General features: G+C 35.6%; 1 protein-coding gene across 1 annotated transcript in view; it reads left to right on the top strand.

The window, feature by feature from the left end:
• Positions 1–14318, top strand: part of TTC28 (tetratricopeptide repeat domain 28) — a 703516-nt gene that overhangs the window by 49841 nt on the left and 639357 nt on the right. Inside the window, exon 2 of the mRNA XM_063085699.1 lies at positions 1397–1675. Within this exon, the coding sequence (XP_062941769.1) occupies positions 1397–1675 (279 nt within the window). The remainder of the gene's footprint in view (positions 1–1396; positions 1676–14318) is intronic.

Below are 14318 nucleotides of genomic sequence, written 5' to 3'. Positions count from 1 at the left end.
CATGTCTGCTGCAAAAGCGGCTAGACGCCACAACCACCACGCAGATGGTCTGCCAGTGACTGGAGTGCATTGACACAAGGAGAGTCACCAGCAGAGACAAAGAAAAGAAGAGGATGTCTCTTTCCACAAAACCCATTTCAGAGTGACAGAAGAAGCATCTGCTCTATGATAACATTGGAGGACCCTATCACATCTCTCAGCATTTGGCAGATCATCTAGGCAACAAATCAACAGAGTGACCGTTATTCTTTCAGAAGGAGAGAAGAAATATAGGGCAATTAGAGGGGGGAGGGGGAGAGAATGGGGGAAGGGGAAAGATTGGACAAGGGACATAAAGAATAATTATGATTTGTAACAATATATATGCTAGTAATTTTGATTTAATCAACATATCTCAATGTTCAACCCCCCCCCCCAAAATATGTATAATTGATTTTGATTCAGTAAATAGAATAAATTTAAAAAATAAATAAAAAAATCAACATTGAAAACAGGTTTTAAATATCCAGGATACAATTTACAGCTGAATTTTGTTTGGGCTTTTTTTTTGTTGGTCTTCAAAAATTGTTGTTTGTATTTGAATTTTCATGGTAGTAACCAAATTACATTTACTAAACTTGCCAGTCAAAAAATTCAATGGTACATGAAAATATTTTTCTAAAAGTAAATTTTTTAATTTTAAAAAACTTGCATAAGGGCTGGCCCCGTGGCTCACTTGGGAGGGTGTGGCACTGATAGTGCCGAGGCCGTGGGTTCGGATCCTATATAGGGATGGCCAGTGTGCTCACTGGCTGAGTGTGGTGCAGACCACAGCGTGCCAAGGGTTGCGATCCCCTTACCGGTCAAAAAAAAAAAAAAAAAAACTTGCATAAGCTTATTGTCTAACATTTGGATAGGGAGAAAAGCTTATGAAAATTAAAATATTCCATAATTTTTTATGCAGAGATAGCTTACCATAGTTAATATTTTGATCTTGTTTTTTTGTTATTTTTGTAAGTGCAGCCATCTTAACATAGTTGAATTCATATTGTCTATATAGGTTTGTATTTTTTTTTTCCTGCTATAAATATTAACCATAAATATTAAAGTATAACTTTAAAGTGCCCAGAAAAAGCGTGAGTACTCTTTTGCATTCATTCATTTATTCTGTCAGTCAACAAATATGTACAGATATAAATACAAATATGTAAGTATATAACTATCACACATATGTATACATATATGCATTTAAGGCACTATGTTGGCTGCCTTGAGGAAAGTTTATTGTCTTTCAGGGAGCAAAAATTAACTATTATGTAAAGCAGATCATGAAGAATGTCCATGTTTTATTGAGGTTCAGATAAGGAATCTGTCTGGATTATCTGAACTTTGTGTGATAAAGTTTCTTTGTTTGTAGATTCCCCTCTTTGGTGCTAAGACGATTGGCCGGAGTAGTCCTGATGGACCAGTACTGAGCAAAGCTGAGTTTGTTGAGAAAGTTCGACAGAGTAACCAGGCCTGTCATGATGGAGATTTCCACACAGCTATTGTTCTTTATAACGAAGCCTTGGCTGTTGACCCTCAGAACTGCATCTTATACAGTAATAGATCTGCAGCCTACATGAAGATCCAGCAGTATGACAAGGCACTGGATGATGCTATCAAAGCCCGACTTCTCAATCCCAAATGGCCAAAGGTAGAAATTTCATTTACTTTCATAGATTATTTGTTGATTTCTTATTTTCATGTAATATTTTATAGATTCAATGCAGTTATTAATATTTTAATCTATACTTCAGCAAAGAGGTAGAATGACTTCATTGAGCTAGTACACTAGTGAATAGCTTCATTGTTTATGCTTTGGAAGTACTCTTTCTTTCTCCAAGTTTAATTCTTTTCTTGTGTGTTTGAGTTTTGAATTTCTTTTCACTCAGCCTCTTGATAGGATACATTCTAGTTATTTGTGTGGTTTCGGACATCTCTTTCTGAGCAGATGTTTTAAAATGGGGTATGATGATCACGTTTCTTTCCTTCAATTTAAAATGATAAACTTTATTCCCTGTCAATGACTGCTTGTTTTCAGTATTTAGCCAGAGAAGTTTCTCTTTTTTTCTAATAAATAATTGTAATTACCTATATTCTCTTGAATAGTGCAAGGCTTGAGTTGTTATCTTTGTTCCCATATACTTTGTTTTCAGTGTGCCTACTTGATAACCTCCAGTTTATTTTAGAAACAGTTTCTTAAGAGGTGACTAAAGGGGTTGGCTGGTTAGTTCAGTTGGTTATTGCGTCGTGCTGGTAACACCAAGGTCCGGGGTTCGATCCTTGTACTCGCTCTGCCCCTTGCCCCCCACGCAAAAAAGAGGCAACTAAAGTTGGGGGAGGAGATGGGGGAGATGTAGGTCAAAGGATACAACGTTGCAGATAGGCAGGATGAGTAAAGTAGAGATCTAATGTACCACATGCAGACTATAGTTAATAATATTGTGTTGTATTCAGGATAATTGCTAAGAGAGTAGATTTTAGGTGCACTTAACAACACACACACATACACAAAGGATTGCTGTGTGAGATAATGGATATGTTAATTTGCTTGACTGCAGTAAACATTTCACAATATATATCAAAACATGTTGTGTGCCTTAAAATATATGCAATAAGAAAAAAATATGACTGAAGTGTTTGAGATATTTTCTATAGAAATAAAAAACCATTTGATCCCATTCTTGGCTTTCTGTTGAGTTAACAAAGGTTAATGGATAGTTCTTGCTGTCTTATTAATAATACGTCATAGTACTTTATTCTTTTACTCTGGTAGGTTGTCTTGGCCTCAGTTAGTGGAATTTCCAGTATTGCTACTGTCTCATGCGTTGTTTAGTATTTTGTTAATTCCCTAAAGGATTTCTTCTACAACTGTAATCATTATAAATGAAACAAAACTGTTTACAAAAATTGTATATGACACTATTTGGGAGTTAGAATACTATTTTCAGTATTTTCAGTACAGACCTAGGTTCATATTCTGCTCTTGTATTAGTGACAGTATGGCTTTGCATAAATTTCTTTTTTTTTTCTTTCATTGTTTGAAATTGAGTAAATTTCTTAACCTCTTTGAAGTAAAGATAAATGGGGATGATAATAACTATCTGGGAATGTTATTGTTTAAAGATTAGAGGGAATTTGTTATTTATACATAGTAGATGTTTGGTAAGTAATAGCTATGATGGTGACATATTTACTGTGGTTGCAATTAGTAGATTATTCTAGCAAGCCTTGGTATATGTCTTCTCTTTGTCTCTCTCTTTTTAAACCTGTGGTTGGTGCAATGAACCTTATAAATATAGAGGGTTTAATTTTCAAATTAAATATCTCTATTCTTTCCTTTTTTAAAAATCCATTTACTGTGTGTCTTTCTTATATTTGTGAACATCTTTCATTTCTACTTTCTCCTGTCACTTATGATTTTTATACCAAAAAAAAAATGGCTAAAAAAAGTGTACTTTTATGGGTATAGATCAGAAATCAACCTTTTAGGAAAATTTCTGTTAAGTTTGGTCTCTGAACTTTTTCCCATCATAGTAAGTGAATTTATTGTATATTTATAATTTGCATTAATACTTCAGCTCCATATTTGGCTTTAAGCAAACATAACTTAGGATCATCTAGAATTATATAAACTATAAATTAGAATTCATTATTGAAATCATGAAATGATCTTTCTATACAATATGGTAATGAAATTAATTTATAAAGAAATTTCCACTACTGCATTAAAGTGTTTCATTATATAAAAATTTGGTTTTATACTTTATTTCTAGGTATATACTCATTATGGAAAAGAAGGCTCACACTCTCTTGTCATAAAGATGTATCTGGTGAAATTGTATTAATTTTTTTTCTTTTAATTTTGACTTTTCTAGCTGAATTTTTATTACAATACTTTGTCTTTCTTAAGTCTTTCTCTGGAATGTTATTGTTGTCCAGTTTGATGTATGAAAAGTTACCTTCTGATTTCTATCTCTCTTTATAAGTGGTAATATTGTATGTAAAAATCCAAAGGCCCCAGAGATTAGATGGTGAGTCTTTTATTCCCATCTGCTTTGTCTGAATGAAAGAATGATTTTGATGTGATATGGACTGCAGAAGAGTTATGAGAAAAGCACTGTGAGAATCCCCCTAGAAAGAATAAATTCAGTCCTATTACTAAATTATGATGCCTTATTTCTATCTGCTTACTGGATGATTTCTCTTTTCTTCATGCTTTTTGTATCCTGTTTAAGAAATCTTTGTCTTACCCAAGTTTACAAAGATTTTCTCCTATGTTTTCTTCTAGAATTTTTACAGTTTTTAACTTTAGGTTTATGATTTATCTTGAGTTAGTTTTTGGGTATGGTTTGAGGTAGGAGTCAAGACTTATTTTTTCCCAGCAACATTTTTTGAAAAGATTGTTCTTTCCACATTGCATTATCTGTCACAAACCATTTGACTAGATAAGTATGGAGCTATTACTGGATTCTCAATTTTATTGCATTGATCTGTGTATTTATTCTTATGTGTTAACCATAATGTCCTAATTACTATAGATTTATAGTAAGTCTGACATCAGTTATTGGTAAGTCCTCCAACTTTGTTCTTCTTTTTCTAAGTTGTTTTTGCTATTCTGTGTCTTTGATTCCTATATAAGTTGTAGAATCAGCTTATCAGTTTCTTCAGAAAATCTTTCTGAAAATTAATGGGATTGCATCGAATTTTTAGACTAATTTGGAGAAAATTGCCATCTTAACATTATTGAGTCTTCCAATCCATGAACATAGTATATCTCTCCATTTATTTAGGCCTTCTTTTGTTTCCCTTTGCAACTTCTTGTAGTTTTCAGTGTTCAAGTCTTGCACATTTTTTGCTAAATTTATTCCTAAGTATTCTGTTTCTCGATGCTATTGTAAATGGATTAAACATTTTTTTCATTTTCTAATTTTTCATTGCAAATCTATAGAAATGCAATGTATTTTTGTATTCTGTGTCACATGACCCTGTTAATTCACTCTAAGTCCCAGTAGGTTATTTACCCTCCCCCAGATTCGTTAGAATTTTCTCTGCATGTGACCATGTTGCCTGCAAGTAATTACAATAATACTTCTTCTTTTATATGGTGTATGCCTTTTTTATTTCTTGGTCCATTGTACTGGTTAGCATATCTAGTACAATGTTGAATAGAAGTGGTGAGAGTGAATTTCCTTTACTCATTTCTGATCTTAGTGGGAAAACATTGAACTTTTCATTGTTGATACCCTTGATCGGGGAAGGATGTTCCCTTCAATTCCTATTGTAAATGGATTTTGTTGAATTTTTTCTTTTTCTATTGAAATTATATCTTTTTCTCATTTAGTCTATTAATATATTAAATTGAATTGATTTATTTAGGAATGTTAAATCAACCATGGATTCATGAAATAAATCCTACTTGGTCATTATGTATTACTCTTTTGCATATTGTTGGTATGGTTTGCTAAAATTTTGTTAAGAATTTTTTCATCAAATTTTTTTGTTTGTTTGTTTTGCTGGCCAGTATTGGGATTGAACCCTGGACCTTGGTGTTATCAGTACCATACTCTAACCAACTGAGCTAACTGGCCAGCTTGCATTCATGTTTGTGAGAGGTACTGATCTATAGTCTTTTTTTCTCATGATGTTTTTGCCTGGTTTTGTTATCAGAATGATTCTGTTCTCATGTTATGAGTCATAAAGTGTTTCCTTTTCCAGTATTTTTTGGAAGAGTGTGTAGGATTGGCATTATTTCTTCCTTAAGTATTTGATAGAATTACCAGTCAAGCCATCTTTACCTGCCCTTTTCTTTGTGGGAATGTTTTAATTATAAATTAAATTTCTTTGATTGATATAGGGCTATTCAAGTTTTCTAATTCTTTTTGTATTGGTTTTGGTAATTGTTTCTCTCAATTTTTCATTTAATTTATCAGCATAAAGTAGGTAAGAATATTCCCTTATTATTCTTTTTAATATATGAAGGATCTGTAGTGATGTCTTTTCTTTCATTTCTGATATTGCTAATGTGTCTTTTCTCTTCTCATCAGTCTGCCTAGAGGTTTATCAATTCTATTCCTCTTTCTAGACAATTAATAGTCTTCTATATTGTACAGTTTTCTTTCACTGATTTCTGCTTTATATTATTTCCTCCTTTCTACTTATTTTTATTTATTTATTTATTTAAAAAAGATGACTGGTAAGGGGATCTTAACCCTTGACTTGGTGTTGTCAACACCACGCTCTCCCAAGTGAGCTAACCAGCCATCCCTATATAGGGATCTGAACCTGTGGCCTTGGTGTTATCAGCACGATACTCTCCCAAGTGAGCCACAGGCTGGCCCCTTCTTTCTACTTATTTTGCTTTTAATTTGCTCTGCTTTTTGTTTCTTAAGATGGGAAGATAGGTCATTGACTTTAAATATTTATTTATTTTTTTAAAATATGAGCATTTAAAGCTGATTATTTCTCTTCAAACACAGCTTTTGCTGCATCCCACAAATTTTGGTTTATTTTTTAAATTATCATTCAGTTCAGAATATTTAAAACTTTTCCTTGTGAATATATCTTTGATGCATGGATTACTTACAAATTTGTTGTTTATCTTTCAAATATTTCTGTTTTCATAGTTATCATAGTATTATTTGTTTCTAATATGATCCACTGTAGTCAAAGGATATGCTCTTTTTGATATTTATGCTTTTAAATTTAACGAGGCTTGTTTTGTGACCCAACATATAGTTTACCCTGGTGAATTGACCATGAGCACTTGGGAAGAATATGTATTCTGCTGTTGTGAGTTGTAGTTCTATAGATATCAATTAAGTCAAGTGGTTGATAGTGTTGTCCATATCTTCTGTTTCTGTTGAACTTTTTTGTCTAGTTATTTTATCAGTTGCTAGAATAAAGATGATAAATATTCAACTAATATTTTGGAACTGGCCATTTCTCCTTTTACTATTGTCAATTTTTTCTTCACATAATTTGAAGCTCTATTATTAGCATATACACATAACATATTGTTATGTCTTCTTGATGAATTGATCCTTTCATTATTACGCAATACATTTCTCTTATTCTGCTAGTAATTTTTGTCTTAAAAATTTATTTTGTCTGATATGAATATAGGCACTCCAGCCTTCTTCTATGTATTCTTTGCATTATACATTTTTTTTATCCATATATTTTTAACCTTTCCGTGCCTTTATATTTTTAAAAATCATCTTGTTTGGACAGCATATAGTTGTGTCTTGCTTTTTAAATCAATTTTGTCAATTTCTGCCTTTTAATTGGAATTTTTGTACATTAACATTTAATGTAATTATTGATGCTGTTGATATTCTATCTACCATTTTATTATTTCTTTTTTATTTGTCTTCTCCGTTTTTGTTTCTCTGTTACTCTTTTTTAAAAAATTTATTATTAATTTTATTTTATTTTTTGGCCATAAAACAAGTCATTTAAAAAGAGTAAGATCACAGAAAATATGTTCTCTGATCACAGTAAAAGAAGGAAATTTAGAAAATTCACAATTGTGTGGAAATTAAACAACACTTTCCTAAATAAGCAATAGCTTAAAAGAAAAATTAGAGTACTTTGAGATAAAAATCAAAGTGCAACATATCAAAATTTATAGGATGCAGGGCTCATGCAGTGCTTAGAGGAAAATTTGTACTTGTAAACACCTATATTAAAAGTAAGAAATATCTCAAATCAGGAATGTAAATGTCTACCTTAAGTAAATAGAAAAAGAAGAGCAAACTAAACCAAAAGCAAATATAAGTAGGAAATAACAAAGATTACAATAGAAATATAAGTAGGGAATTTAAAAAAATAGAGAAAATCAACAAAACCAAAAGTTGATTCTTTAAAAAGATCAACAAAATTTGCAAACCTTCATCTAGACTGACCAAGAAAAAGAGAGAAGACCAAAATTATTAAAATCAGAAATAAAACAGGGGCATTATTACATTGTCATTATGGTTTTTTTGTGGTGGTGAGATTTAATTTCTTTTTTTTTTCTCATTTGCATTTTCGTTCTACGAGTGGGTATTGTTCTTTCTTGTTATTCATGGTAGTGATTATTAGGGGTGGTCATGTGGTGGTGAACTCCTGCAGTTTTGTCTGTCTGGAAAGTACACTATTTTTCCTTGTTTCTGAAGGATAGCCTTGCTGGGTACAGTATTGGCTGGCAGTTTTTTTCTTTTAGTATTTTGATTATGTCATCCCATTTTCTTCTGGCCTGTAGAGTTTCTGTTGAGAATTCTGCTGTTAGTCTGATGCGGGCTCCCTTATAGATGACTTGATGCTTTTCTTTTGCTTCTTTTACGATTCTCTCTTTGTCTTTGCCAGTTTGACTATGATATGCCTTGCAGAGGATCTTCTTGGGTTGAATCTGTTTGGGGATCTTTAGTCTCCTGAATAATGAAAGGTCTGTGTCTCTTTCTGTACCTGGGAAGTTTTCCATTGTTATTTTGTTGAATAGATTTCACATGCCTTTTCCTTTCTCTTCCCTTTCTGGAACACCCATGATTCAAATGTTTGTGCTTAAAGTTGTCTGCTAGCTCTCTTAGATTTTCTTCATTTTTTAAGATTTTTTTTTTTTTTTGGTCCACCTGGGTTATTTTGAAAATACTATCTCCAAGGTCAGAAATTCTTTCTTCTGCTTGTTCTAGCCTGCTGCTTAAGCTATCAGTTGTGTTTATTTCATTGAGTGACTCTTTTGGTTCCACGAGTTCTGCTACCTTTTTTTAAAGATTAATCTCTTTGTGAATTTCCTCCTTCGTATCCTGGATTTTTTTTTCTTGTTTCATTATGTTGTCTAACTGAGTCTTCTTGTATCTCAGTGAGATTCCTTAAGATTGTTGCTTGTAAATTGTTACTGGGTAACTTGCTTGGAATTTTTTTTCAGTCATTTCAAGGGTTTCCTGCTCTATAGGGTCTGGTAGTTGAGATGTATTCTATTCTTCTGGTGGTGTCATATTTTCTTGGGTTTTTCTATTTCTGATATCTCTACATTGATGTCTGGTCATCTTGTGGAGAACTTGCTTCTTCTATTACTCTGGAGTGGGCTTTGAGGAGAGAGATGTCCTCTTCTTTTTCTGGTCTCCACTGGTAACTGTCCTTGTGTAAGTGCAGTTGAGTGTCTGGCAGGCCATCTGCTCAGTTGCTGTTGCTACTGCTGTGGTGTTGAGCTGCTTTTGCAGCAGCTGTAGCTGTGGCAGTGACTGTGGTGGGCCAGCCATGCAGAAGTGATGTTTTTGGCATGCTCCTTGCCTGCTTCCTGGTGGAGGGGGTGACTGCCCTGGCTTCTGCCTAAGACTTCAGGCATGCTCTGTTTCTTGCCTTCTTCCCTGTTTCTCTGTTAATCTTTTCTTGCGATTTATTGGTTTATTTGAATACTTTTTAGAATTGTTTTTTTCACTTGAGAAAGTTTTTTATTGTTTTTGATTGTTATTGGTGGTGGTGTTTGTCAGATAATTGTCATGGTTATAATAGAACTGCAAACTCTGTTGCCTGAGTGGCAGCTCTGGTCTCAGATTGGATATTTTGTCTTTTTTTGAACTGCTTGTTTTGTTCCATACAAGCATGACTAAGGGGTTAGCCAAAGATGTGGGTGGACAGAATTTGAGTATCCCTTTTCTGGTTCTTTCCTTCTGGGATCCTCTTCTCCCTTGGCCAGAGGGTGTGGTTTCCTGGCTTCAGTGTTCTGGTTTTCCAGGCCAGAAATACTTTTTCCATCAGTGTTTCTGTCACCTTGTTCTCCATTCAGACTGCATTTGACTCTTGCATCTTGAAAATGGAAATTCACTTCCCTGCTCTCTTCCTCCATAACCTACCTGCTTCTCTTCACTTTCCAGTTCTTTCAGGTAGCCTCTTTTTGTATTATGTATTGATTTTATAGTTGTTTTCTGTGTGGGAGTGAGTCCCATAGGGTCTTGCCTAGTCATTACTGGAAGTGGAAGTGGCAGCTTTTCAGTAATCTAAGGTTCTTCATGTGCAGTGCATCCTCAACAGTCTCATCTTGCCTCCCTGGACCAGGTGACTTTCTTGATGTTTCGAATTTTCTCACAGGAGTCATTGTTCCCAGTTAGCTAGTCTCATACATTTAAGATATTCCTCTTTTTCCTTTTTCATTCTTTGTATCAAATTGGTCAATAACTCCTCTGTGCTCTATCTTAAATGTATTCCATATATTTTATACAGTTTATTTCTACAGCCAGTATTTTAGTAAAGGCTTCATTATAGTTTGTTGTGATTACCTTTTATTGTAGTGTGATTCTTGTCAAAAACTTTCTGTTGCTCTATGTTGCCAATTGGATTGATAGTCAAGACTCTGCACAATTGGTCACATTTCCTCCTTTATATTTTGCTCCTCTGCTGACAAGCTTATTCTTGTTTTCTGTTTCCTTCTTCCTCCTTGTTTATGTCAGTTATTTATTGAGCTATCTGAAATTTGACCTGTGTTAAGGGACTGGTGTTTTTTAAATGTGATAACTGAAATTCATGTGTATTGTAACAGTATACATGTGAAGTGAGGACTCTGGTACTTTGGAATTGGACCTATGTTTTTTCTCCCTTGTTAGCTGTAGTCTTTGACAGGTTGCTTCACCTCTCTAAGCATCAGTTTTACCATTTATATACTGGGTTAATATCACATAGTTTGAAGAGTGGTAGTTAGGATAAATAAAATATTAAGCACTTAGGACATGAGTTTTTCATATACAACTTATTTAATTCATAATGGTTATTAATTGTATTAGTCTATTACTGTTGCTTATAACAGAATTCTTGGAACTGGGTAACTTGTAAGGAAATGAAATTTATTGCTTACAGTTTCAGAGGCTGGGATCTCCAAAGTCAAGGGAACTCATCTGCTGAGGGTCTTCTTTGGTAGTGGCTTTACAGCATAGCAGTGGTCTCGTGTTGCATAAAATAACAGAGCATAGAGAGAGATATTCTCACATGCTTTCCTTTTGAAGCTCTCAGAACAATACCGATGACCACCATTATTAATCCACTCATTAGGGCATTTTCCTCAGAATCTAAACACCTCTTCAAGATCGTGCCTTTCAATTACCATAATAGCATTTCCCACCCTCTTAACACTGTTACAGTGGGGGTCAAGTTTTGGGGGGACATTCAATCCGAGGCATTAATGATGATGATGATGATGATCATGTTAGTAATCACCCTATGTTTATATTCACATGTTTTAGTAAAACTGCTCAGTTCTTTTTTGAGCATTTTAATTTCTCTTATAATAATCGCAGCAACCTCTGAATTCTTCCAATTTCTGCTGATCAATTTTTAACAAGTGTGATGATGCTAAAATCGATAAAATACTCCTTTAAGATATATGTATAGTGGAGGGAAGAGGAAGAATGATTTTTTCACCACATATGTAGGACACATGCTCTTTTGAATAGTTTATCAGATCTTATTGTATTTTTATGTGTGCTATATTTTGTTCATTTCAATTAAATAAATATCTATTAGGCATTTACTATAGGCAAACACAGTTGTGCTACTTGTCTTCTCTGGTAATGGTATTTAGTTAATTTGTCATTCTTTTCTTTTGTTAATTTAGCATAGTGACCTTTTTTCATTCTTTTGGTGTTCTACCTTTTCTCCATGATTAAAAAAAAAAAGCATCTATTGTTGGTCTGCACTTGCATCCACTAGCTTTTGCTCTGTAACATATCACTCCAAAACTTAGTAGCTTAAAACAACAACTATTTATGTATTTATTTTTAAAATTTTTTAAAAATTTAATTTATACATTGTAATTGTACATGCTTATGGGGTACAATCTGATGTTTTGATACATATATATGTTGTATAATGATAAAGCCAGGGTAGCTAATGTAGCCATCATCTTATGAATTTGTCTTTTCTTTGTGGCAAAAGCATTCAAAAGCATTTCCTGTAGCCATTATGTAACATACAAAACTTAGCTGTTAACCATAGTCACCCTACTATGCCATTGAACACCAGAACTTATTCCTCCTAATTGTACCCATTAACAACCATTAATTTTGTACCCATTAACAACCATTTATTTAGTTCAAGGTTCTGTAGGTCAGCTGAGTGTCTCTTCTGGTCTGGGCCAGCCCACATAATTTCTTTTGGGCTTGTTCATGTGTTTGAGGTCAACTAGAAGTTTGGCTGGTGCTTGAATCATCTAGGACCAACTCACTCATACTTCTGGTAGTTGGTGTGCTATTTTGACTAGGGGAACAGCAGCAACTGGGCCATGTGTCTCCAATTGTCCAGCAGGTTTTTCTGAGCTTCCTCACATGACCGTTGTAGAATTACAAGAGCTGCAAGAGAGTGCAAACACAAATGCACATCACTTTAAAAATCTGTTGGTACCAGCTTCCAGTCAAGATGGCAGAATAGACGATCCCCAGCATCACTCTCTCCCAGAAACCAACCTATTTACAACTATGTAAAAAAGCAACAACAGCCAAGCTGAGGCCACTAGAGCTCAAGGAAAGAGGAGGAGAGACCTACGGAGTGCATGAAGGTGGGAGAAACCATGATGAGAGAAAGAAAAAACTGCTCTGACCATTTTGTGCTGTGGCTGCTTTAAGGCTGGAACTGCTGAGCACATGGAGCAGGAGCTGGCAAAAGCCACAGCTGTGCTCTTTGGATGGCGTTGCTTGGAGGTGGTAGGGGAGAAGAGGGCCTTGGTGGCCCCCAGGCCAGCAAGACCACTAATAGGGTTCCCATGGTCCCACATAGGAGCAAGGAGCAACGACAACTGAAATAATGGAGCCACTCAGAGGCCAGTGAGTCATTGCAAGGGACTAGTGCACAGCCAGTCCCATGGGAATTGTTTGCAGCATGGGCAGTGGGAGGGATGGGACCACTGGGGGAACACTGTGGCACAGCAAGGACAGCTAATCTGCATTTCAGTCAGCGTAGGACCACTCAGAGGAGATTGGTCAGGAATATAGAATTGCATGGGGTGCGGTTTGATGAAAGACTTAGGCCCAGATCAGAGTTACTACACAACCCAGGTGCACCAAGTCTCTGGAGAGCCAGAAGTACCTATAAAGTCAACCATTATAACCTGTACTGCACAAAAAGCCTTCACTAGGGAAGCAGCAGCAAAGCAGCAATTTAGCTAAACCATAGAGCTCAAGTACTGGTCCCAACAGAAAGTTCCCCCACTTTAGAAGTAAGCAAAGAACGAAAAATTTAGTTCTGGCTCAGACATACTGCCGGCACCTTGGGTCTGCCTGGGTACGTGAGGTTTGTAGGGTGGACTGGACCCCCTCCCACAACCAGGCATACTGCAGCAGTGCCTCGGGGGCTGTTGGGATCTGAGGCTTGGAGCCAGGGGCCAGACACCCTCCCACAACCCGGCACACCACACCAGCAACTCACAGCCCACCCGGGGACCCGAGGCATGGAGCCAGAGACCAGACCCCCCTCCCACAATCAGACATACCATGCCAGCACCTTGGGGCCCATCCAGGAACCCAAGGTATGGAGCCACGGGACTGGATTCCCTTCCCACAACCAGGCACACTGCCAGCACGAAGGAGCATGCCAAAAACATTACCTCCATGTGGGTGGCCCACCATAGCCACCACAATAACCATGGCTGCTGTGAAAGCAGCTAGATGCCACAACCATGATGCAGGTGGTCCGCCAGCCACTGGAATGCATTGACACAAGGAGAGTCACCAGCAGAGATAAAAAAAAGAAGAGGATGTCTCTCTCCACTAAGCCCATTCCAGAGTGACAGAAGAAATATCTGTTCTATGATAATACTGGGGGACCTGATCACACCTCTCAGCATTGGACAGATCATCTAGGCAACAAATCAACAGAGTAACCATTATTCTTTCAGAAGGAGAGAAGAAATCTAGGGTAGTTAGAGAGGGGTGGGGGAGGGAGAGGGTAATGGGTGAGATTGGAAAAGGGACATAAAGAATAAGTATGATTTGTAACAATATATATGCTAGTAATATTGATTTGATCAACATATCTCAATGTTGAACCCCCAAAATATGTATAATCAATTTTGATTCAATAAAAATTTTTTAAAAGGCTTCAAATAAATTTTACATTATTTCGTACTATAAAAAAAAAAAAATCTGTTGGTACCACATTTGCTGTTGTACCATTGGCCAGTGCAATCTACATGGCCAAGCCCAGAATAGAAGGGGAAGAATTCATGAACATTCTTGTAATTTACCTGAGTATTCTTTTCTGATCACATATACGTATGGTACATATTCACGTACCTTCACTCCTAGAACATATCCCTTCTTAGTTGTATCTAT

Source organism: Cynocephalus volans, chromosome 2 (assembly GCF_027409185.1).
Source record: "Cynocephalus volans isolate mCynVol1 chromosome 2, mCynVol1.pri, whole genome shotgun sequence".
NCBI classification, from domain to species: Eukaryota; Metazoa; Chordata; class Mammalia; order Dermoptera; family Cynocephalidae; genus Cynocephalus; species Cynocephalus volans.
This window is presented reverse-complemented; position numbering and strand designations above follow the sequence as displayed.